This window comes from Phalacrocorax aristotelis, chromosome 18, assembly GCF_949628215.1.
Source record: "Phalacrocorax aristotelis chromosome 18, bGulAri2.1, whole genome shotgun sequence".
NCBI classification, from domain to species: domain Eukaryota; kingdom Metazoa; phylum Chordata; class Aves; order Suliformes; family Phalacrocoracidae; genus Phalacrocorax; species Phalacrocorax aristotelis.
The window spans coordinates 6,898,985-6,924,454 of NC_134293.1; the positions used below are offsets into that span (position 1 = coordinate 6,898,985).

At 42.4% G+C, this 25,470-nt stretch overlaps 2 protein-coding genes across 6 annotated transcripts; one reads left to right on the forward strand and one right to left on the reverse strand.

Annotated features, from left to right (window-relative positions):
• Window positions 1-666: 666 nt before the first annotated feature.
• TXNDC17 (thioredoxin domain containing 17) lies at window positions 667-3,447 on the reverse strand. 2 transcript variants are annotated; one of them, XR_012663604.1, is made up of 4 exons: window positions 3,064-3,447; window positions 1,982-2,063; window positions 1,588-1,833; window positions 667-955 (listed from the first exon to the last, which is right to left on the reverse strand). XR_012663604.1 is itself a non-coding variant. In XM_075113013.1 (4 exons), exons 1-4 carry the CDS (start codon window positions 3,203-3,205, stop codon window positions 887-889), a joined length of 369 nt encoding a protein of 122 aa, XP_074969114.1. In that variant the 5' UTR covers window positions 3,206-3,447; the 3' UTR covers window positions 667-886. The 2 variants fall into 2 exon arrangements, 1 of the variants encoding a protein (XP_074969114.1); XM_075113013.1 differs by having other exon boundaries at window positions 1,588-1,663.
• KIAA0753 (KIAA0753 ortholog) lies at window positions 3,206-24,776 on the forward strand. Of its 4 annotated transcripts, none has more exons than XM_075112997.1 (16): window positions 3,206-3,341; window positions 5,200-5,343; window positions 6,644-7,256; window positions 8,559-8,665; window positions 8,960-9,022; window positions 9,857-10,072; window positions 11,256-11,466; window positions 12,837-13,036; window positions 14,513-14,682; window positions 15,466-15,555; window positions 15,719-15,806; window positions 17,134-17,307; window positions 18,291-18,372; window positions 20,325-20,445; window positions 20,617-20,841; window positions 23,123-24,776. In XM_075112997.1, exons 2-16 carry the CDS (start codon window positions 5,254-5,256, stop codon window positions 23,238-23,240), a joined length of 2,568 nt encoding a protein of 855 aa, XP_074969098.1. In that variant the 5' UTR covers window positions 3,206-3,341; window positions 5,200-5,253; the 3' UTR covers window positions 23,241-24,776. The 4 variants fall into 4 exon arrangements, with proteins under 4 accessions (XP_074969098.1, XP_074969100.1, XP_074969099.1 ...); XM_075112999.1 differs by having other exon boundaries at window positions 17,137-17,307; window positions 23,123-24,771; XM_075112998.1 differs by having other exon boundaries at window positions 12,840-13,036; window positions 23,123-24,771.
• The last annotated feature ends 694 nt before the right edge of the window (window positions 24,777-25,470 follow it).

Sequence of the window (25,470 nt, forward strand, 5' to 3'; positions counted from 1 at the left end):
AGAGGTGCAGGAGTGGAGGAGAGAGAGGTAATAATAAACCTTGATACTCTACAGAAGGAATACGCTGTAGCTGTATCTATTCCATTAAAGTCAGCTTCAGCCCTGGTTTTCTGCCAGTGAAATCCTGGCTGCTCTTACACTTTGCTACAGTACGTGTAGTGAGAACAATTTGTGTTACAAAAAAAGGTGCAAATGCTTGCAGTATTGGAGAAGCATTTGCCATGTATACCTGTAGAGTTTTTTTTAATAAGAACACAGATCTTGGCAGCTGTCAGGGATTTTATTTTCATATTTTAGATTGTTTTTGTGCTACGTTCATGTTATATTCCATATCCTTGTAGGAGCAGGTGCTGCAACTGTTAACATGATCAGTGACACCAGGGCAGTCAACCTTCAGCATATCATACTTGGACTGAACAGATAAGCCATTAAACATCTCTGGCACTGAAAATGTATCTTAACACTTTCAGTTACTACCTGAATAGTTACTACAATCCTGAAGTCAGATGTAGGAAGAATAAGCAGGTTTTTCTGTTTCTCGTCCCCCTCTGCCCCTCCCTCCCCTTATTCACAGTTACAGGTGTAACTTGGCAGTTAAGCTGTACTCTTCAGTAACTGTAGGTGCCCGCTGTTTGTAACATCAGCCCAGCTCCTTTGAAAATGGAGTGTTTGCAAACTCAAGTTTATTTGAACAGGAACAGGAAGGATACAGCGTTTTTTGTTGCAGGATTTTAGTGGAAGGTTTGGACTTGGAATTTAATACATTTATCTTGACTAGCCTGAAGTAATGAATCATGAAGTTTTAAGAAAGGTTAAGGATTCCTTGAAAGGACACTGCAAATAACTTGAGATTAACATCTTCATTAATGATTGACTGCTGGAGGATTTAGTCTTCAGTGAACAACATACGCACAAGCTCCGCTTTAAAACATTCTTCTTCAACCAGCTTCTGAGGCTGAAAGAAAAGTTGAGATGTTTTAGAGGCAATTCAAAAGCCTGTTCTAGACTAGAGCCATTTGTGCATACAAACATTAGGCATACTCCAGCAGTTTTTTTTTTCCAGGGTGGGGTGGGGAATGGAGCGAGTAAGGTAAGAGCCTGAGGGTTTTCTGGCCTTGGAAGAGGCATTTCTAAGAAAGTAGCTGCTAATTTAAATAATACGCACAAGTTAAAACTTGAGCTGTAGTCTGTCTGAAGCAAGACTATACTGCACATAACCTGGTTTCACTCCCATAATTCAGCATTTGGATTTTTTAAAATTTGAGGAGCTGCAAGTCAGGAAGCTAACAATACGTTGGCTAAGAATTTTCTGTACCCCTCAACCACTACACACGAAGCATACGTATTTTCTTTACTATACGTTCATTATAGACAACATTATACAGAAAGCAGAGTAGTTCTCTCTTGAGGTACTGTTTGAGCCAGGAAGAGTGCATGCCTGGGAGCAGAGGAGCTGTTCCTAACTGCTCTTTTTAAACAAGAGAGAGTATCAGAAAACATGCGTGGCTAAGTCATTTACAGCCGTAAGCGCCTGCCCGTTTCCCATCTGAATGCCTGTAGGTCCAGAACATACAGTAAGTCACTTACTGTTCCATATTTAAGTAGTGTAGGCACTCCCGTTAGTTTCAGATTCTTCCTGAATTCATTGTTGGGATCTTTCCAGCTGTTCAGGAAGAAGGGGTTAAGCACAGCTTGCAGAGGTGCAGTTTGAAGTTAGCCTGTTAAAATGCCTTCAAGAGGATGATTCAAAGGTCTTTGCCTCGCGCCTCCCCAACCCACTGCTCAGAACAAACATGCAGATTGTTCACATTAGGGATGGTGTTGACCTCAAAACTTAAAAAAAGCAAACAAAAGAAAAAACAAACCACCTTCATTTGTTGCAGAAAAGGGCAGTTCAGTCAGTTGTTCCAACTAGTTAGTTAACCTCCAGTCCACGAACAGCAAAGTTACATCAGTTGTTGGCCCTGAAACAGTTACTTACTAGGCTCTGTCTCCTACTAGGCAGTAGATGAATACAGACTCCTCGGGCATGTTATGAAGCTCCTTCCTCACAACCGGTTCAGCTAGGGAGTAATTTTTAAAATCTATTAGCAGTTAATACTTTTACTGTGCTACAGAACTGCATGGATCTACTTCACCAGCAAGACCGCTCGTTAAATGTCTTGTCTGCTTCAGGTAGAGATCTGTATTTTGTCTGATTATGCACAAGCTTTTCAGAATTTACATGCCCAACATTGAAGGGACTGTTCTTTGAGTAAAGGCCAATTTCTGCTTTAACAATTAAGAAAAATAATGGTTGCCTCCCATCTGTATGAAAGCCCATCAGAACAGCGGCAAGCAGTTGCCGAATGTACTCGGGCGTGTATGATCTAGAAAGTTCAGTGCAGTGCTTTCTGAGGAACTGCGTTTATATTCTGCTGCCAGACTGGTAGGTCACTTCTGCCTCGCGACACACAAAGCAGAGGTAATTTGAATTAACATCATACAATTCACATCTGTTTGCTGGCCCTTTGTACCAGTCTGCTCTCAACAACATGCTACGTTACCGGCCGTTCAGCGCAATGGGGCTAGCAAAGCCGAGGGCAGCACGGACAGCTTGTTAGCGAGGCAGCAGCTGGAGCAGCTCCGAGGCGCAGCCTAGGCCGCCGGTTAGATTCACGAGCTTGGCAACTGCAGCCAGAGCTTGAAACCCCAACCTCGCCCGGTCCACTCGCGATCCTCGATAGCGGCGGCGGGATGTCGTGAGGCCGCTCTGCACCGGGAGCTGCTGGTGGCCGGCCCTACGCGTTCCAGGACGGGCACCCGGGGCCTCTCCGGCTTCCTCGGGCAGACGCGAGAGAGGCGGCGCGTCCCGGCGGGCCGGGGCACGCCGCCGGCCCGAGAGGGGAGCGGCCAGCGCCGTCCCCGCGCGGCTGAGCGCCCAGGGCGGCCCACCACCGGGGCCGCTCCGCTCTGCCGGGGGCCCTGCGACGGCCGAGGGAGAAGGGCGCTTCCCCGCCGCCCGGGGCGCCGCCGGCCGCCTGGGTGGGGAGCGGGGCGTCCCGCCCGCCCCGCGGGCCTCACCCGTCACGCAGTCCGGGCACCAGCTCCGGCCCTCGGCATCCTTGTCGCCGCAGAAGAGCGCGAAGATGGGCCGGCCGTGGTAGCGCTGCGCCGTCTGCACGAACTCGGGGTACCCGCGAACCTGCTTCTCCTCCCAGCCCATGGCGGCGGCGAGAAGGGCCAGGCTCCGTCCCCGGGCCGCGTCGCGCACCGTAGTTCCGCGCCGCTCCGCCCGCCCCGCCGCTTCCCGGCGGCCTCTGCGGCGGCGGTTGCCAGGAGCGGGTTTGAAGAGCGTCCCGGTAGGTCTCGGCCCGGCCCCGGCGCGCCCCGCCTTTCCTTTCCTTCCTCCCCCAGCGGCAGCGGGCGCGGCGGCCTGCTAGTCCCGGTCCCGGTCCCGCCCGCGCCGGAGGCCGTGAGGCGGGGAGCGGCCCGCGGGGGCGGGCTGTCGCCGACAGGGCTGGGACGCGAGGCAGGTGGGCCGGCGGGCCCCGACCCGCGGGCGGCTGGAGGGAGCCGCAGCGGAGCCCCTCGCAGCGGGCGCCCGGGCCCCGGGGGCGTGTGTGCGGGGTGGGGTGGGTGCGGGCGGGGGGGAGGTGCGTGCGGGGGGTGGGTGCGGGCAGAGGAGGGGTGCGGTAAGGGGGGGTGCGTGCGGGGGGTGGGTGCGGGCAGAGGAGGGGTGCGGTAAGGGGGGGTGCGTGCGGGGGGTGGGTGCGGGCAGAGGAGGGGTGCGGTAAGGGGGGGTGCGGGCAGGGGGGGGTGGGTGCGGGCAGAGGAGGCAAAGCCGGGAAGGCAGTCGCGGTAGAAAGTTTTAACAGCATAACGCGGCATTGGATCCTGCTCATTTTAAAACGCCCAGAGACAGATGGAGGAGGCGTACGTTTTGGGCTGTCTCCACACATTGCTTTTACTTTAAATCCTTCTCTGGGAGGAGGGTTAGGTGTGAGCATGCCCTTGATCTGTTTTCCTTTGACACTAATATTTTTTGCACAGACCCGGCTGCCTTGAGCATTGCCTCAGGCTGTCTGGCTAGTCTGTTTTCTTCTTCCTGCCATATATGATTTCCCTTTTAGCTAAGTAATAGCTATAAAAGTTCTACAGCAGTCTCCTTATGGTTCATAGTGTGAGCCTCAAAGTCTCTCCGTGGGGGTGTATAAAAGAATAAACTGTAAATTTTTGTCTTAACCGCCAGGATTGCACTCTCCATTTTGTGTGCCACCTGTACGAGCACACATGATAGGTTTTCCATTTCTACATGCCTCCTCAGGTTGGTTCTCTATCTGTTATTCATGTCAGACCTGGGATTATTCCTGAGAGGCTGAAATAATCATAGAATCACAGAATAACAGAATGGTTTGGGTTGGAGGGACCTTTAGAGGGCATCTAGTCCAACCCCCCTGCAGCGAGCAGGGACATCCCCAACCAGATCAGGTTCCTCAGAGCCCCGTCCAGCCTGACCTTGAATGTTTCCAGGGATGGGGCACCGACCACCTCTCGGGGCAACCTCTGCCAGTGTTTCACCACACTCATAGTAAAAAATTCTTTCCTTCTATCCAGTCTAAATCTACCCTCCTTTAGTTTAAAACCATCACCCCTTGTCTTGTCACAGCAGGCCTTGCCAAAGAGGTTGCCCCCATCCTTCCTATAGTCTCCTTTTAAGTACTGAAAGGCTGCAGTAAGTCTCCCCGCAGCCTTCACTTCTCCAGGCTGAACAACCCCAAGTCTCTCAGCCTGGCTTTGTAGCAGAGGTGCTCCAGCCCTCGGAGCATTTTTGTGGCCTCCTCTGGACCCGCTCCAACAGGTCACACGGCGCTGCAGGGGGGTCTCACCAGAGCGGAGCAGAGGGGCAGAATCCCCTCCCTTGCCCCACTGCCCGCGCTGCTGGGCATGCAGCCCAGGATACAGTTGGCCTTCTGGGCTGCGAGTGCACTTTGTTGGCTCATGTCCAGCCTTTCGTTTACCAGTACCCCCAAGTCCTCCTTTGCAGGGCTGATCTCATTCCCTTCATCTCCCAGCCTCTATTGATACTGGGGGTTGCCCGACCCAGGTGCAGGACCTTGTGCTTGGCCATGTTGAACCTCATGAGGTTCTCACAGGCCCACCTCTTCAGCTTGTCTAGGTCTAATCTAATCTAATGTATGATTCTTCTTACATTTGTAGCTGTAATTGTAAGCAAAGGACAAACAACTGGATTTTCAGCATCAAGCCCATGCGATGGGACCAAGTAAGCCAGCTATGTCTGATGCTACATTTGCATTCACTACCCAGCTACACAGGAATGAAGCAAAGGCTTTACAAACACAGGTATTACTTGACTTCTGCAGTGATGCTGAATTGGTTTTCATTTGTGATCGTTACAAAAATATGATTATGACCCATTTCCTGAGGTAGCCCACTAGTGAGTGTCAGATTTTCATACTTGCTTTCATGATGCTGTCGTACGTAATCTTGACGCTGTCCTTTGTTAAGCGTATAGATCAGAAACGACACCTGTAAACATTATTCACCTGTCTGTTGTGGTTTAATCCTAGTAGGCAGCTAAACACACAGCCATTCACTCACTCTCCCCCAATGGGATGGGGAAGAGAACAGATGGGGAAAAGTGTGAAAACTTGTGGGTTGAGAAAAAGACAGTTTAACAGGTAAAGCGAAAGCTGTGCACACGAGCAAGGCAGAATAAGCAATTCCTTCTACATCCCATTAGCAGGCAGCTGTTCAGCCATTTCTGCAGCTTCACCACATGTAACGGTGACTTGGAAAGACAAAACGCCGTAACTCCAAACATCCCCTCCTTCCTCGTCCTTCCCCACAGATTTTACTGCTGAGCATGACGTCATATGGTGTGGGACATCCCTTGGGTCAGTCGGGGTCAGCTGTCTTCCTTGTGTACCCCCAGCCCACTCGCTGGTGGGGTGGGGTGAGAGGCAGAAAAGGCCTTGCCTTTGTGTAAGCACTGCTCGGCAGCTATCAACTCTGATTTCAGCACAAATCCAAAACAGCCCCATACTAGGTACTGTGAAGCAAATTAACTCTATCCCAGTCTAAACCAATACACTATCTTAACCTCTTGCTTTACTGAATGGAAACGGAACGTAGAAACTTTATTCTGGTACCATGTTTCAGCTTTCCATTTCTCCTTCAACATACATCTCCCTCTCTTACCTTTGTAAATTTAGTGCTGCCTTACTAAATGACTATGATATAATAATATCTATTTATATTACTAATGTTAATTGTTGTTATAACTCAGTAATTTCATCGTCAGAACTGAAAATCTTTATAAGGGCATTCAGTGTCCTTTGCCCAGTCACTTTGGAGCAGATGTTTCAACATGTGTACCCTCCCTGAAGTGCCCACCCTAAGTTGCAGATCAGTGCCTAATGTTATTTGCAAGATGTTCTAAATGCTTAATTCAAAATAACTTTGAATTCTGGCATTTGTCCGAGTGGACGGAACGCCTTGCGTGCATTCAAGAAATACCATCATGACAGAATGTGTTCTAATATGAAAGAAGATCCGTCTTCCTTCCTGTTATACTCTAGAGGTACATCACCTGTGTAAAGCGTTCTGTGTAACGTCAGCTTTTTTTTACTCTTTGGACCAGCTCCAGTTTAATAGAAACGTTCCTGCAGTTCCAGAGAACTTGGCTCTCAGATTCTCTAACCCTCGCCCAATTATAATAGAAAAACTGAAGGCATCCAATGACCAGAGAAATCCAGCTGGAGGTGAGGACTCCGGCATAAGAAGCCCTGGCATGTTTTCAGTAGTATCTGAAGAGAGACTAAAATTGGCTATTCAGCTAGCCAAAAGGGACATAAAGCGAAGGCATCTTGAAGAGCAAGTGAAACAGCAAGTGTTTGGAGATGCTGTCAATAAACCATTGTTGGCCCAGAAGTCACAACAGCAGAAGACTGAAGTATTTGAAAGTTCAGAAAATAAAAATGCACTGAGGTCTCAAACTCGCTTCAAATATCAGCAGAAACTTGGTCAGCCTTCCAAAGTGGAGACTACCACCTCTGGTGCTAAAGTTTATCTCTACACACCAAATGAGAGCAAGCTAATACCAGCTGCTTTGGGCTCTCCACCAACCCATGACACAGGGCTGGACCCCAAGCGAAATGTAAACAAAAAAGGAGATAAAAACATGCAGGAAGTCCGGCGGCTGCAAAAGGAATTGAGGAGCTATGTCCAGAAAATTGAAGAACTGACTAAAAAAGGTGTAAGACTGAATAATAATTATGTCATATAAATGTACAGAGTTTGTTGATTTATTTTTCTTTGTTTTCTGGCTTGGATTAGAATCCATATTTAGTTCTGGATTTTTTAGAGCCATCTACTTTTTTCAAAAGGAGATAAAAGCTAGAATGGCAAGCCAGTTTAAGCAATAGTGGGGTTTAATACCTCTGAATTTTTGTGGTTCTCCCCACAGTCCAAACTACAGTGACAGTAAAGGTGTGGTAGGCTATCTAATAATGTGGGTGAACAAACATTGGTGTCTGTAGGCCTGTTGACTACAGAGTGCAAAAGCCAGTATCATAATTAACCACATTCTTATCAGTGATGAGAGAGGGGGTGAGAGTTGGTAAAATTTCACAAGTCTGACTCACCTAATTTACGGCTGTGCAGTAGCAGGATTAATGTGCTTTCTGACACTGTTGTGGGCTCTGGTCAGCGCCACACGCTTGTGCTCATTTCCCCCCAGTGGGGCGGGGGAGAGAATAGAAAGACTAAAAGCAAGAAAGCTTACGGGTTGAGGTCAGGATAGTTTAGCAAGGGAAGGAAAGAGAAAGAAGAAAGAAAAAAACCAAAGCAAGTGATGCAAAGGCAATCACTCACTAGCTCCCACAAGTAGACCCAATGCCCAGCCAACGCGTGAGCAATGGCTACCTTCCCCAAAAATAACTTGATTTTTTTAAATGCTGAGCATGGCGTGGAATATCCCTTTGGTGAGCTGGGATCAGCTGTCCTGGCTGTGTCCCCTCCCAGCTTCTTGCCTACCCCCAGCCCACTCGCTGGCAGGGCATTGTTGAAAAAAAAGAAGGCCTTAGTGCTGTGGAAGTACTGCTCAGCAATAGCCAAAACACTGAAGTGTTATCAACACTGGTTTAGTCTAAATCCAAAAAAAGCACCATACTGGTGACTGTGAAGAAAACTCACTCCCCCCCAGCCAGCCCCAGTATACGCTGCATTGGTTCTTTTGTAATAACTAGCCAGAGGTTTAACTGTTCCTAACTTTGAGTGCTCTACCTGCAACTTTGTCATAAAGCTAAGGGGTCACGTGATTTTTGTAAGCTATGTTGTATAAGAATGTTTAGTCAAATTCTAAATAAAAACATGACCTAGAGTTAAAATAACTAGCTTGCATTACTGCTCAAGGGAGCCCTGCAAAGTATATGATACGATGTACATTGGTTCTGCATGAGAGAGGCTTATTGCTAAACTATATTTGTTATCATGACTTAATAGGGATTTTCACAGGTTCACTTGAGACATAAAACTTTACATTTCATGATTTTTAGGGAGAGAAAGAGAAGTTTTAGATCCTGATGAAGAGCAACAAGTTTGCAGGAGGAGACAGAAACAAGCTGCACGGTCAGCTCGGATGCTGTATGTACTCCAGCAACAGGTAGAAACCAGCGTTTTAAATTGGGACGTAAGGGAGCTAGTTGATTGTGATGAATTTGGCAGAAATAAACTGAAACAAGAGAAATTTGATCGAGCTATCTCTGACCTTCTGTGGCGTTCTAGTTTAAATCTGAACGGTGCGATTAATTTCTCTCATGACTGGACAGAGGGACGTGCATCACAGTTCAAAAAATAGGAGTTTCATTCAGACATTACAGTGAAGAGTAATTGTTCATTTATAGACATGAAACGAATTCGGACTGACTTTTCCCCCTCCTCCTTTCTTGATAAACAGGTAAAAGAAATTCAGGATGATTTGGAGAAACTGAGTCCTCATAGAATCAGACATACTAAAAAGGTAAGATGTAATTATCCTTCAGGCTGAGAGTAACTTATCGACAGAACGTTTTCTGGCTAACTTGAGTTTGACTGCCTGGGGTCCCTAAGCCCCCTCCAGAAGGGAGATTTTTTGTGTCGTGCACCTTTCATCTCATTCTCACAGTGCGTCTCACTTGGTGTGATGCTGCCCTTGCTGCTTCCCACTTCTCCTCAGTTCTTATCTGTCTGCAGTAAGCTGGAGAGGAAGGTTGTTGGTCTTCCACTTCTCTGTGGCTTCTAATTCCTTCCTTCTGCTTCCTTTGCTGAATAACACAGCGTTCTACTCTTGACTACATTTTTTAACTTCCAGTTGATGTCACGCAGTCTTACCAGCCTCCCTTCTGATTTCCTTCTCTGCGCAGCATCTTGCAGGAGGGCAGTACTGAGATCATGCCTGCTGTTTGGCCAGTATTGTCCTGTTGTTCTCTTGTGCTTTTCCATCCCTTGTATTTTCTTCTGTAACAAGAACTGCAGGACGGAGAATGTTCTACGTTTGGGCGATTGTTGCTCATTAGGGTCAGGTCTGTGACTACAGTACTCTGTTGGCACAGTAGGTGGTAGAAACATCAGAATATGTTATAACCAGGCTGTTTGATCTGAAGCTAGCATGATACTTGATATGAGCACTGTTGTGTAGTACCTTTAGTAGATTACTTAAATGCCTGTTTTGTTTTGCCTCACAAATGGCCTCATATCCTGCAGAATTATCCCAAGCCTGAGTGTTTCTCCTAGAAATTCTGGCAACAATTCTTTGAATAGTATCAGTGTTCATAGAAACTGTAGCTATTAAAGCATTTGTTTTTCATTTTTCCAGTCTCGAGCAGTATCCAGATTGGCGGCAGCACACAGAGGAGCTGTACGAGCCTTGCAGGCATTTGCCAATCAGTTTAAAGATCAAACAGAGCAGGAGATTCCTACCCACTACAAGGAATTGGGCAGTCTCATTCGACAACTGTCTCTCTGTTCTGCCAAACTAGAATTGGATTCTTCCATTTCTGACATTATCATAGATATTTTGCTGCAAGTTGAGGTAGGAAAAAACATTTTGGTTTTGCTAAGGCAGAAAAGACGTAGTGAAATATGAGACTGCAAACTATATCGTATGTTCATGAAGTGGCAGAATATCTTACTGTTGCGGGTTTGTTGTTTTTTTAAAGGCTGTATGTGTTTCTGAAGTTCCTAAATAATGGTGATGTAAAACAGAGTTGCATCCTTAACACGGAAGCTATCTGCTGCTGTTGTTGTTGATGCTGTTCCAGTCCTTATTGGCTGTCCTGGTAGAATGAGGACGGGTAGAGATAGTGGTAATAAAACACCAGTTTCTGATTCATTTGCCATTTTCAGGACTGAGAGAATTGTGTTTTATGCAGTGGTATGAGTTACATGTTTATTGTTTTGCAATGCATGCTTTTGTCATCAGGATTAGTGATGAGCATCTGAGCTTTACACGTGGTGGTGGCTGCAGAATTGTCCAGGCAGAAGATAAAGTTGCAGCTACAAGAGTTATTTAAGCTCTATGCCTTTCAAATGACTTTTGTTAGTGACATCTCATGTCTTAAAACTTGTTGGTGGAATAGAAAAGTTCTGATTCACATTTCCTGCTGCACTTCCTACCTGCAAGGTTATTTTTTTTTAAAGTAAGAACCTGTGTAACCTGGACTATTATGAAACCATTATTTAATGAAATTGCATAAAAGCAACTGATACAATAGCCATAAGATATTTTATTTTCATTAAAATATTGTTCGAACTGGAAGAGCTGTGAACTGGAAGAGCTGTGGTTTCATTTTTACTGTTCTGAACTGCATGTGAGAACAGTAACAGTGCTATAACTGCCTGGGAAGAGGAAAGGAGGTAGAATTGTTTACGTTTGGACTCAGCATGGGAAGAGGTGTCTGTCGTCTTCTCATAGTCACGTGGGCATTTTTTTTTGCCTGCAGCCTTTGTGTCCATTTCTTTTTGAACATGCTGTAAGCAGATTATTTGCTGGAGTCAATTGTAAATACAAAAATGCAAGCCTTTTTGTAAGATTTAAGTTAGAAGATTTGAGATATAAAGAAGCTTCTGCATGAACAAGCTATCAGGAGTAATCACTGCCACAAAAACCAAAACCACACCAAAAAAGCCCCAACTACTTAGAATCTTGTGAATTTGCTTCTCTTTATTACATCGTTTACTGAGAGAGTAATTAAAATTCTAAATATTTGGTGCAGGATCTGGATTCACTACTGGAAAAGAAACAAACACCCAAAAAAGTGAAGAAATGTATTTCAGCATCTCAGGGCAAATCTCCAAGGAACACTGAGACGTTTCCAGCCAGAAAGCAGCTTACATCTCCAAAAGGAGAAAACAAACCTCTCATTTTAAAGGGACAGCATGGACAGGAACCTAGAAAACCTCCAGCTGCCAGGAGTCTCTTGACTGGTTTGTAATTTGAATTATTAAATACATTTTTATCAGTTAACTCATTGTGTGCAGTTCAGTTTTGTAGTATGTTACGTATTGTCGGTCAGAAGCATGTAACAGCCAATATGTAGCTATCAGATTCACGTAGCCTTGTATTGCACTTCTTTCAGCTGTTCCCCTGAGACCTGCAGGTTTATATGCCCCTTAATAACTATATTATTATTACCATCGTGTTCTTCCTATTTTTGTCCATTTCTTTTACCGTGGGCTACACTTGGACTGGTTTTCGGCAGTGTACACCTAAATGGCAGTTTACAAGTTGACATTAATGGTGCATACAGAATATTCCGAGTATCCGCCTAGATGATACCGTATAAATATATTATTTTGGAATGCAAAGTCACCGACTGTTAGCAATTCTCCAACAAAGCTATCGTTGTTTAACTGTTTACAGTGAAAAGATATACTGAAACCTTGGCTCAGAATTTCCTTGGTTTGTGCAGTTTATCTACTTTTGAGAGGGGTGGCTGTCTTTTATTCTTGCCAGTTCAGTAATGTTAACGTCTGCTGCACGGTAATCACAGTTTCAGTACCTAGAGACATGTTAACTGATAGTTAAGCTGAAGACTTTGGTTTTCTTCCCTACTAGTTCACCGTGCAACCTTTGGGAATTGCTTTGCTTTTTCTTTTACTTCATATACGAAAGGAAGTGGGCTTAATTCTTTCTTAAAGTGTTGTGAGAGAAATTTACCACCTGAAGTATTTTGACATCTCATGAAAGCCGTTATAGCTTATTACATTATTATATAACCTATATTAATTATATATATTATATATATTAATTGTTTTTCTTCTTTGGGGTGTCTTTCTCATACCTCATACTGCTTTTTACCAGAACAGTAAGTATTCCTTTCTACCCCTAGGTAAGGGCGAGAAGAATTCTATGAGAGGAATTCATCTGTGGCAGTCCAGAGAGACAGAATATTGACAGGCATCTAATGGTTTCCACGTCTTGCTGCCTAAAAAAGAATGTTTTGTTATCACTCCCTAGACCCCATTTTTCAGAGATATGTGCATTTTCAAATATCTGTATGTATACAGATATGTATATGCACACAAACCCAAAAATTTCCTGTTCATTGAAACAGTGTAAGAAAAATTATGTATTTAATACTTGTCAGGAAACACAAGGGGTTTTTTTTTTCTTTTTTTTTCTTTTTGTTTTTTTAATTATGGTGGAGCTTAGAAGCTCATGATCAGGTATACCTAGCATAACAGAAGTATCAAATGTAGAAATAAAGATGATTCTTGCCCCTTTCAACTTAGAGTTGAAAGTTTGTTTATTATTTTTGATGCAGATAAACATTGACATATTGCAAATATTTCAGCAGTTCAGAAGGCAAACAGTTGTGCTCATATATTGCACAATAAATTCCGAGAAGAAAATGACTCACGTACTCCAAAGAGAAATACCACTTTACAAGGAAGCACAGATGCTTTGGTGAGAGCTAGAGCTGTAAAAAAAAATCCCATCCTTGAAAGTGGCCCTTTGAAGAAGAAAGGCGTGTTATTACCTGCAAAATCACAGGTATGGAAGTGATGGCAGAATTTATGCTTTCTTCTACCTGACCTTGGGATTTGTTATATAATGTAAGACACTGTCAAGTGGTTATGACTATTTCATCAAATTTCTTTTTAAAGTAGTATTATTCCTTGGAAATGCACTGTACAACTAGAAACAATGAATTGCAGAATCCCAGGCTGGAAGGGACCTCAGGGATCATCTAGTCCAACCTTTCTAGGAAGAGCCCAGCCTAGACAAGACGGCCCAGCACCCTGTCCAGGCGACTCTTGAAGGTGTCCAACGTGGCCGAGCCAACCCCTTCCCTGGGGAGATTATTCCAATGGTGACTGTCCTCACTGTGAAAAATTTCCCTGTCGTGTCCAATTGGAATCTCCCCAAGAGCAACTTGTGTCCATCCCCCTTGTCCTCTCCATGGGACTCCTTGTAAAAAGGAGTCTCCATCTTCTTTGTAACTACCCCTTAAGTCCTGGTACATGGTGATGAGATCCCCTCTGAACCTCCTTTTCTCAAGGCTGAACAAACCCAGTTCTCCCAGCCTGTCGTCGTATGGCAGCTTCCCAGTCCTTGGATCATCAGAATTAGCAAGGAAAACTTTCACCGGAACTAGTTTCATGTTTCAAATTAGCATGGTTATTTTTCAACTTGAAATTAAAGCTGAAATATTGTCCTCTTATTGGTCATCCTCCATCATGAAAAATGCACTCAGCAGTAATGTTGTGCTAATGCTAATGTTAGTAGGAGGATATAACTTAGGCAGATTTGCTTAATTCATTACAGAAATTATAAAACTTCACAATACAAATTCTGGTTTCTGGTAAGTCCTTCTTGCAGCCAGCAAGAGGCTTCTGTAATGCAAACAAATGAGTTCTTTAAAGCATATTTCAGAGTACTAAATTTTGCAAATAGTTGGGTTTTTTTATTAAATGCTTTTTTTTTCCTTCCTCAGAGTATCACCTTCAGCTTGAAAAATCAGATCTGATACAGTAACATAGATGTATGCATATGTAACTGTTCCTGCTTTCCATATCTATCGGTGAGGATTGTGAGCAGGAAGGTTAAGCATCTCAATAATTCATACTGAGGGGACTAGTCTAAGTGTCCTTGTAGCAAATACAAATATGGCAATATTATAGTTTCACGGCTGAATAAAATGTTACCTTGGAAACCTTCTATTAGGATTTATTAAGAGTTAACACAGAGTATAATTCTGAAAATTTCAAAAGAAGCTTTTCCCCGTGAAGAGCAACATTGGAAAAATTGGAACTGTTTGCAGAAATAATAGGTGCAGGATTAAGCATATGGTCTGTTCAGGCACAGTTGTACTTCCCTTTAAATCAGTTGTAAAACCTCCACATCTGTCAAGTGTGCAACAAAGCCAGCGGGCATGACTTCAAGGCAAATTCTGAAGCAGAATGCAAAATACTTTAAAAATTCAACAACTGGAATATATGTTTTTAATGTAATGGTGTTAATTTTAAGGGAATGCCGAAATCTCTAAAATCAAGACGGGTACAGCCCCAAGGAAAGCACGCCCGATTTCAGGAGGCAACTATAGCTTTCCAGCTAAAAGAGAGCAAACGGCTTGCTAAGGAGAGCGGAACTCCCTGCGTGCCTGCAAGCCCTGCATCTCCGCCTGTTTCACCTAAGCGGTACGTTCACAGCCTCGTGGAACCCGCCTTTACCCTGCTTGCCTGGGGAGGTGCTGCTGTGTCTGTGCTAGTAAATCGGGTGGATTTGGCCCGGCTGTCAGGCCATGAAGGCAAGTGGCGCAGCACAGCTCGCCGCCGGACAGTCGCATTCTCTTCCCACTCGGCACAAAGTGACCTCGTTGATACAGCCTGGGAAGAGCCATTGCTTTGTGCTTTTCCCTGGATCAGGTCCAAGTATTGTCTGGGAGTCACAGGCCGAACTGTGCTAGGCAGGGCGCTGACAATGCACGGTATGCAGAATGGATATGCACAGCACTGTATTAAGAAGGTAAATATTATCTCCCTGTTCCGGAAGGACAAAATATATATCTTTGTCCTAGCCAGTGACAGAGTGCAGGTTTGTTTGTTTTAAACTACATTCAGCATCCCGTAGACCAGGGCTCCCCGAATTTAGTTGCCTGGGGACTGCTGTTTGTGGCAGTTGAAGCAGGAGATCCAACTGCTGATCCAGCTGCGTGCATGGCCAGATAAGGAGCTTGTCTTTCCGGGCAGTATTTGTGGATAGCCATGAAATTGCCTGTTTGCCAGTACCAGAAACATAATTGAAGATCCCTCGTTCTCAGCAGAATTGCCTGGTGTATATGGTCTTAAAGTCAGTATTCATTTTCTCTCTAAAGTTTTTTGCAAGTTTTCTAAACTAATACTCAGAATCACATGATTTCATTCCTCAGTTGTTAGAATGTGTGTTTTGTAACCCCCTATGTTACTGTTTTGTTTCTGAAGACTAGCATGGCTTGAAGCAGAAGATTCAAGAAGAACGAAGGTTCTAACTGACCATAGCAGAGGAGAAATGAAAAAAATCCAAAAGTTAAGGTAATGACTTACTTTGAAGAGCTAATAAATGGTGTCAGATCTGATATGGTCTCCCCACTCCCACCAGTCCCCCAAAAAGGACATTTATGTGTTCGGGTTTTTAAAATTATTGTTGTCATACCGAGTTCCAGAATGGCACTGTCATTTGTTCTTTTGTGTGTAGGTCGCAAAGTGCTTCTCCGACCCAGCGTGCAGGCGAAGTTGGGAAGGCAGAACAGGAGCGCTTAGAACCTCTATTAGATAGGACACAGGTAATACAGTCAAGCTCATGCCATTGTTCGAAGGATGCCTTTAGAGCTGTAAAATGTTTATAAAGGGGCAACACACTGTTTCTTTTCAACTTAATGCAACCTGTATTTATATAGTCAACACCATTTTGGACATTTGGAGAATGAGTTTCCATTTCAGTATGTGGGTCTTGAATTGCTGTAATGAAGTTTGGCAAAGCTGCATTAAATATTTTGGTAGCTTCTGGTCAAGTAGATGCATTTCCAAGTTGTTTTTGAATGGTCATAATAGTTCCACGCTGAACATGACTGGACTTCATAAGATTATTTTAATAATTCTTATAATATCGTATTTAATGACTAAATAAATTTGGACTAGTAATATTAATGACTAGTAATACAGAAAGCTTGATTATCATGAGAGGATTTACATTTTATTTAGAAGATCAGTCCTTGGAAACAAACTGTCATTTGAAAGATTCTTCATTTATAAACCACCTTTTAACGCAGGCGGCTGAGGAGGTATATTCTATCTGTATGTCATAGAGCAAATCTGCTTGACATTTAAGGTTAATTTTTATCTTTTCCATATAGCAGAGTGCATCTGGAAAATTAATGCTGATTTCCCAAACTTAGGAATTTCAACTTACATAAGCCACATCTTTAAAACAGTGTCAGCACATGGGCATGCATGCCTTCTAAAGTATTGCTTTGTAACTGTGTACAATAGGAAACAACAAGAAAGCTCCTTCTAACATCATCTCTTTTCTACATTTTTGAATGACCTTGAATGCATAAAGTTGCTTAGAGGGAAAAATGTTTTCATATAAAATAATACAGATAAATGAATAGTGATATTGTACCATGGCTAACTGGTAATACTGGACACAACTGAAACCTACGGCTTCCTCATTGCCTCCTGGAGCTGCTGTGAAACAGTTCCTGTATGATAAGTTAAACGTGTATAGTTTTTGTAAGATGAGGGCCTTCACATCACTTTCTTGAATTCCTGGGTGATCCCTGAATCGGTGACAGTTTCATCTTCAATTTGGGAACATAGCTGTGTAGCAAGCTTTTTCCATATTCATTGATTTTATTGGTAGGAACATAGTAAGCTGGTTTTATTGATTGGGCTTATTGTGCAGGTGGAAGAAAAACGGGAATTTATTTGGATTTTCATTGAAAGGGGAAGTTGAAATGCCAATTGGATTATTTCCGTGAGCTGCTGTAAGAAATGCTTGATTTGTAAGCATTCTTTGCCTCCAGCTGTTTCGGGTTTTCTTTTCTTTCTTTCTTGCATTGGTTATGTGGGGTTTTTTTTGTTTGCTTGTTTGTTTGTTTTTTAAAATAGCAGGTTGCAGCAAATGCAGATATTCTGAGTGAAAAGCTATTGGATGATCTTTTGGAAGATACTGCTCAGGAACTGTGGAGTATGGAGCAGCATGAGAGACTCCAGACCGAGGCTCTGCCTATGGCTGACACTCACAGTCTGGAGTCAATGTTGCAAAGAATGGAAGAAATTGAAGTAAGATTTTCTCTTTTGGTTGGTCTCAATAGTAACAATTTCTTGTTTACTGTACATAAATTGTAATATCTCTAAGTATCCATGCTCTTAAATGAAGCAAGCTCTGACTGGATCAGTGTATTAGATGAAAGACTTGGAAGGAGTTTGCACTTCCAGCAAAAAGTAGTGTAAGAACAGAAGAACATTTGCCCTAATGGTTTTATTGCTAGCTTTAGAGTTGGTAGACCTGAGTTTGCTCCCCACCTCAAGGCTTCATGGCTTAGATCATCATATGCGAATGGGAGAATCAGTATGGTGATTATGTTGGTGGTCTCACAGACTGGAAAGTATTTGAATATTTATGGAATTTCTTTTCCTCATTTTTTAGTGTTCTAGTAGCATGAGCATCTCAAGGAAATATGCTTTGGCAATCCAAAATATTTTACAGAGCAACATGGGGAAGTCCGACAAATACATGGTTATCTGTGCCCTTATTTATCCATCTTTCTATTCATGAAGTTATCATTTACCTGACTTGAACTTCCTCATATATTGCTTTCTTAAAAATTTGTCTTTGAACAGCTTTTCCATAGCTTTTGATTCAAGTCTTATTTCAGCCTTTCTAGTCAGTGAAATTTATCCCAACTTCGTGAAGCTTACACTGCGGACTGTCCTTATCCATATGAGGCATTTAAGCGTACGTTTGAATCCACTGTTGGTAAGGCAGGAACAGCGTGAGGGCCCTTCAGTTGTGTGGCTAACTGCTGCTGGTCTGAAATGGGGGTTGTCACGGTATTGGCAACTAGTTGAGTCTTCAAGTATGGCATTTTGAACGAGGTGATTATCTGTGATTTCACCCCCCAACGCCTGTTCTTGTTATAACTAGGCAAAGTAAGCCTACTTTGACTGAGGAGGATCATGACCTGCTTTCCTATCGGGTGATAACTAGTACAGCTGAACTGCTAACTATGTGTTGATTGATTAATCTGTGTGTTCAAAACCAGAGATACCAGGAGGCTGTACGCAGGAGGTTCACCCAGATTGTGTACAGTGATTCGGAATTCTGGGTCCAGGAAGACAAAAAGGGTAAGTGCCTTTTTAATGCAACTTGTTTTTTCCTGTAATGTGTATCTTTAAATTCAGATGTTTTGCAATCAAAATCGTTGGATTATGTGTGATCAAATAGCACCATCCCGACATGTTTCTTATTGTAGGTACTCCTTTCAGAGGGCTGTTTCTAAAATACAGTTCTAAAATCAATATTTTAAAGAGGAAGGATCTCATCTGAGGACAGGCTGTCATTTTCTACTTGCCTTTGCTGGGGCTGCGTTTGGATGGAAAGCACTGCTAGTGGAGTTTAGCTGAAGAATAGGAGTCTTTCACACATACTTCCAGTCATCAAATGTTAAGTTTGAATGTTGTTGTCCCTTTTCTAGGCATTTGTCATTCCTTAGCTTAGATATGTTCTTTTTGACCAAAACGTGAGTAATGGCTTTTGTGCAGTGAAGAGGACGCTCCATAAGTACACACACTCCAATTCATCTGGAAGCTACTTGAATTTACTCCAGAAGACGGCTAGTTTACTTTCTAAGCCTGACGTATCCTAAAGCCACTTCACTTGTTTTCATGTTAAGCATTTCATGACTTGCCTGTCTTCAGTTTTGAGAAAAGGACTGGCAAATCTGTAAATCCTAATCCTGGAAAGAGTGTTTAGTGAGTTCTCATTTGACTTGATTCCTTTGCAACACCATTAATTACTTAGCAGGAATCATTTTCACGCTGATGAATTCAAAACTCTTCTTAAGAGTTCACTGGATGAGATAAGGTATAGTGAAACAGTCTGTCTGTTCCTGCTATTGATTTACTTAGGCAGGAGCCAGCAGATATTTGTCTTCTAGTTTGCTTCTCCCGGTTTCTTTCCTTTGTTTTAATAAACTATCAGTTTAAATGGCTTAGAGTTCAAGAGCGAATGTTAGGTAAATACTAGTGTAGCAGTGAATCCATGACAGTTTGAGGTTCTTCTGGCAGTACACAGAAGATAATATTAAATTACTTAAGCTTAGAATATTTTTCCTTATTCTTTACAAGTGATGGTGATATTGGCCTTAGATCTTGCAGCATACATGCAAGTTTAATTTTCACAGCCTCAGAAAATCTGGATTTTTCTGTACAGAATTCATTATCCAATGTGCTTCAGCAAAAGGTATTTAATCCTTGAAAAAAACAGAGTTTAAATGCTTCCAGTTGACATTATTCACACTTTCCCTGCTTGTTTTTATTGGATAAATTGGATATTGGATAATAAATGAAAGAATGTAAAGTCCTTCAGATGAAAGATGTAACTAACTTTTCACATCAGATTAAATTTTTAATTGAGAGGGACCTAAGTAATAGTAGCAGGACAGTGTTCACTGATGAAAGGTAGGATTCTAAACAACAGTTTGATGTTTCCTATACATACATGTAGGTACTTTAATATTGTTTGCCACAGTGGCATGCTAATAAGGAGGGCTTATGCCCGTTGTTTTTCCCATTCCCCTGCTCTGTTCTTTATCCTACTATTTGATTGAGTACAGCAGTGAAGCTACACTGATTTTTTCCAAGCTGAGTATCTGATCACATACTGACTTTAATGGAACTGTGTTGTTTTACGCCAATTGAAGAACCTCACAATAAGGCTGGGGCAGACTGAGCCCAAATCTTGTTGGATTTTTTTCCCCCCGTGTCTTGGATTTACCGCCAAGCTTAATAGACGACGCTAGTTTGAGAGCGGTATTTTCTATCTTTCCTCTAGAAGTATTCACTGACACAACAAACTATTTATACTAAGGGTAGGATTTCTAAACTGCTCAGCTTTAATACACTGAGCTCTTGGAAATTCTGTCTTTAATTTACATTTTAGGGGCTTGTCACCTTCAATACTTATCTGAAGGATTTCTCCTTAAAAGAAGCAAAAGTCTTTGTGAGGACTTACCTGCAGTAAATGTAGTTTTTCTCTTCCAATGAAACAATTTAAAATGTTATTTTCTTCCTTCTAGAACAATACATGGCACCAATAGCTAAAAGACCTACATCTCCTCATCCGATTCAGATAACCAAATTAATTGGACGCACAGAGCCAGAAATGGACATTTTACCTGAAAAACTTTTTGATGGCAAGTAAGTAGAACACTCGGCCCTACGCTAAGCTGCGGTGCGTGTGAGCCGTGTGTCTTCATGATGAAGTTTTCATTACAGAAAATTATGGTTACTGTTTGGAAAGATTTTCTGATCCTTCGAAAAGATTCTTAAAAATCTAGTTCTGGCTTAATGACTGTTTTATATTTCCAGTGATATTGATGAAAACAAAGAAGCAGAGGAGGAACTGCAGACTGGAAATGACGTTCTGCAGCCCTTGACTCGGAATTCTCTACAGAAGGAGTGCTGTGTGTCTCTCTCTGTGCCAAAGCATATGCTCCAGAGCATCTTGGATTATAACAGCAGATACGAGCATCACTTAAAGCTTATTTCCCATGAGGCAGTAGGGAGTTTCAATCCATGGCAGATTGCTGAGAGGTATATGAATTGTCTTTGTGTTTTGGAAAGGAATGTATCAGCTGATGATCAGGTTTTTCTGTCCTTATTCAGGACAGGATTGGAGAGGGGGCCATTTAAATTCCAAAGCCAGATTTGGGAGGTAGAAGCAGTCTGCTATTGGACTGTTTCTCTACTGGTACTTGATGTTCATGGATTTTTAAGGTAGTTGGATAAAACAAAAGGATATGGGAGTAGAATGTCCCGAAGAAGTTATTATTTTTCACATCTTTCTATGGTGCTACCATGAAAACAACTGTGTGAAATATAGGGTAACTTAAATTATTTTCAGAAGACTATCTGTAACAGCTAAATTGAAGGAAAACAAAACTAACTTTTCTTTTCGGAGTGAAAAAGAAAGCACTGTAATTAAGTGTGCAAATTTTAATCTTTGTGGTAGGGGATCATGAAGTTGATGTTTCAAGGAACAACAGTAAATACTTTAAAAAGAGACCGCTGGCCTTAGCACAGATTTCAGTGCTTCCTCTTCCCCAGGTCTCCCTGCTTCACAGAGTTCACTGGGGGAAGTGTGACACAGGTGGCTCACCATCCCTTAGTACAAATAGTACAAATAGAAGACAATACACATACAAATAGATGACACAGTAAGTAACAGTCTCTCTGCTCTTCATTTCTTGGCAAAGAGAAATTGTTACCACACTAAACATCTGCTGAGCGAGCAGGGCGATGTAAGCTGAAATACCCACCTTGCACTGAAGCTCGAACAAGTGTTTTGATTGCTCAGTAACAGGAATAGCGACTAAGTGATATCACTGGTTATCATTTCCTTGCACTTCTCTTGAGTGATCGCCTGCAATTGCCTAGAAATTGTTCTCAGTATGTGTGAAATATTTCAGATATCACCTATTGGTCTTGTAAAGTCCCAACCCAAAAAAAGCATGGAAATACAGGGTGACCTTGAACCTCGCTAGTCCTGTTCTTTCAGAACTGAAGAAATACTGGCACAACATCAGTTGGTAGAGAGGGGCCGTTAGCTCCCTGAGAGTGGAAATCAGAACACTTCTGACTATGAGAGGAGAGAAATGAGAGAAGAAAACTCTGGAATATTAAGAAAGAATTACAAAATCTCACTTCAGTGGTTGTAGATGGAGTGGTTTGCCATAATTGTCTGTATTGGCAGATTGGCTTAATTGCCAAGAGTTTTTCAGCTTCTGCGCACGTTTTTAATGTAGTAGCATTGAAATCAGTGATACAGCTCATTTGAGTAACATCTGGCATCTGCGTTAGTGTTTCCAGGAACGGGTCCTGCAATACTTGGGATGACTTGCGTGTGTGTTGGTGGTTTGCCCAACTGTGGATAAGCAGGCAAATGTTTTAATCACTGTGGTTAGACCACTCTATTTGAATTTACCAAAGTATGCCTTGTCAGTTCTCAGTACCGTCACGCTGCCTTCTGAACTGTACTCCTTTTCCTAATTGGCGTGAGGCCCGGCAGTTCAAGGACTGGCACCTTCTTGGCGTTGGCAGATGGATTAAACGGCAGCGAATCACTCCTGCTGACGGCTGAATTCCACTGCTGCCATTTGCCTGATACGTGTTGTAGCTTGAAATCAAACGGCCAATGCAGTCCGATAGCCAGCATGCTTCATGGGCTTATTCTTACCACCAGAGGGCATTATACATCTTTTTTATATAAAATAGTCTTGCACAATGTTTAAAAGAAACACTCCCATGCTATGCTCAGAAGGTCTTAGAAAGACTAACTTTATGATAATTTAGAATATATGCAAAACTCTGAAGAGAATTTTTCAAGAGGCCAGTAAACAATTGTGTTCTTACACTAAAATAGTTTTCCCTTCTGTAACATTTGCTGTGGTACAGAGATCACTGAAAAGGGAAATGTCTCACCTCGCTTTTGCTTAAGCTTTATTACTCTCAGTAAGGCCTGGTTCAGTGGCAGCTAAAATCAGTAAGAAGCTTCCCATTTACTTCAGTGGCCTTCGGGTGAGCACCACAGTATGTTAACTCTTCTTCCCAAGGCAGGTTTATTGTCTAAGAGTTTGAGAAGAGGAAGCAACTGAGATCTCTCAACACATTTAATCCTGAAGTAAGCAATTTCTGACACCTTATACGACACATCAGAATACATATCAGATCTTTTCTTGGGCTGAGCAGTGGAAAGAATGAAAAAAACATGAGGCCTTTTAAAATCAGAGCATTGATACGAATGGAGTGCATGACTAGAATTTGAAATCTGAGTTTCTGAACCTTTTCCGTTTCTTTTTCCCTCCCTCTTCCTCAGTCTTGCAGAGCAACTAACAGAAGAAGCCCTTTGTGATGTGGCCGCAGAGCTGCAGGATGTGTGTGAGGATTATGCAGAAGCTGTGTTCACGTCAGAGTTTTTGCAGCCAGCGCAGTAAATGCTTCCAAATCTGCCCCATTATCAAATGCAACGTCAGCCTCCGTCTAACAGTCTTATCAGATGATCTCATTTTTCTTTTTTTTTTTTTTTTTAAAGTCTGAGATTCTGTCCACCAAATGAATTAAGTCCATCAAGGATTCATCTCAGATTTTTATAAAACTGTTATCATAAACTTTTCCTTTAAAGACTTTATTATAGTGCATTTATCAGGACCGCTTTGGGGTTTTTTAGCCAGTATTTCAATAGAATGAAGTAAACTGTTACAGGTAAAGTTTATGTATTTTGATAGGACTACTGATCCATTTATATATCTGTATTACTTCATCCATTTTTATTCTTGTTAGAGTAAATTATTGGGAGGAGGACTGGGTTCAAGCAGTGTCACAGACTTAGCTGTACTGTGCCTCAATTTTCTGCTTTGAAACAGAGAGAATCTGACGTACCTACCTCATAAGGGAGCTGTGGGGTTTAGTTTATTCTCCTCAATAAAATGCATTGAATATATCTGATAGTTGTGTCGGAAGAATGAAGCGCTGTTGTATTTCTAAAGCCCAGATGGAACAGCCCAGAGTAAAAGCAGTTCGGTTTGCTGTTCAGGGCTTTCAGTATCTTGTCAGAAAGATGTTGTCTGACCACCATGCTTAGCCTATGTACCAGGCTTAGTTCTTCTGGGGATGTGGCTGCCCAAAGGAAGAATTCTCATAGCGCAGCATTAAGTAGATGAAACACTTAGCACTGGCTGTACTCATCGGCCAACAACCTGCTTGGACTCTGGCAGTCAGCTTCTGAATATAGGACCGCTTCTGTTGGTTTCTGAATATCACTAGTGTATTATGCACAGACAAACAAGAGCTTTCAGTAGAAGCACACGATGGAGATTTTCTTCCTTTTTTTCTTAAACTAGTCTAAAGTATAATTTTATCAGCATTTAGTGATCCAGCCCCACGTTCCTTACCCTTAAGAATCCCATTGAAATCAAGAACAACAAATTAAATTAACAATTGGCATTTCTGCAGTATTGAATTAACTTGTTCGTTTCAAGTAATCAATGTCCTAGTTTGGGTCAAGTCTGGAGCAAGCAACGAGTAATAATCAGTTGCAAATTCAACCCCCGAGGTAACCCAAAAACCAATATGACAGTCTGTTCCCTTTGTCGAATTTCTTTTCTCCAATACTGTTCAACCTATAACAGAATCGTTTTTAACCTTTTAAGTTTATTCTTTATTTCCTCTAATTAGAACATAAGTTCAAAAAATAATTTTGTTTTTATTGAAGCCTCGTTTACTGTTTTGTCTTGAAATTTACACCAAATGTAATGACGTAAATGTTACTGCTGATGTGGGACTTTGCTGATGTGTGGTTTCTGTATTAAAACACTACCGTTTTTTTTTATTTCTAAGATTATAGAGGTAAGCCTGTTTTTAAGTCCAAAAGATCAAAGCCATGGTATCTCTATGTATGTGTATATATTCTTGTGAAAGTATTTTCAATGTATTTTATTTTTTAATAAACAACACTTGTTTCTTAGGACTGGACATAGTTTTAATTTAAGATAACTTCCATCTGAACCCACTTGGAATAGTCAGCACCCCACATGCAAGGGAGCACCTGGCAACAGTACAAGAGTCAAACTACCGTATGCCTCGAAGTAATGTGGTCATCTGTCAAGGTAAACTTATTTTCTTAAATCCCACGGTGCTGTGAGTGCTGTCCTCTGACTGATGATGCCGAAGTGAACCTTAATTCTGGGTGTGAATTTTGTGGCATTTGGGTGCCTTCTTGGAGCAGAAATGTGTGGAGAGTGAAGGCTTTAGGCAGGACCCCTGACTTCATGTGCTTCGGTCCTTCCTAAGGAACTTAACTAAAGGACTTACACACGCAAGCTAGACAGTTACGAAGTTTCTACCCCAAAAAATGTCGTGATTATAGGGCTTCATCTTAAAGTGACTCTGCATGTCATTATTCCTAAGGGAATAATCGGCATCATGCTGGATGAACATAGACGTGCATAACTCTTGTCACAGTATGTTGATAGAGGCTATATGTGGAGCTGAAATGTACAACCATAATATCACTGCCATTGTTAATTATGCATCTAATGAGCCGCATTAACTGGCCATGCACTCATTTAAAGCAGTGTCATGCATCTGTATCCATACTTCTTTAAAGCTAAGTCATGGGGGAGTAGCAGAAGCAGTTTCAGATTTAAAAAGTATTTTAAAGATTTT

Bases quoted from the DNA above. Each gene is read 5' to 3' on its own strand.
- TXNDC17 (XM_075113013.1), bottom strand. From the start codon at position 3,205: ATGGGCTGGGAGGAGAAGCAGGTTCGCGGGTACCCCGAGTTCGTGCAG. The intron at 2,064-3,063 runs GTGAGGCCCGCG...ATTACTCCCTAG, and splicing joins GTGCCCGGACTGCGTGACGG to CTGAACCGGTTGTGAGGAAG. The intron at 956-1,587 runs GTAAGTGACTTA...CTTTTCTTTCAG, and splicing joins CACTACTTAAATATGGAACA to CCTCAGAAGCTGGTTGAAGA.
- KIAA0753 (XM_075112997.1), top strand. From the start codon at position 5,254: ATGGGACCAAGTAAGCCAGCTATGTCTGATGCTACATTTGCATTCACT. The intron at 8,666-8,959 runs GTAGAAACCAGC...CTTGATAAACAG, and splicing joins TGTATGTACTCCAGCAACAG to GTAAAAGAAATTCAGGATGA. The intron at 15,807-17,133 runs GTAATACAGTCA...TTTTTAAAATAG, and splicing joins CTCTATTAGATAGGACACAG to CAGGTTGCAGCAAATGCAGA.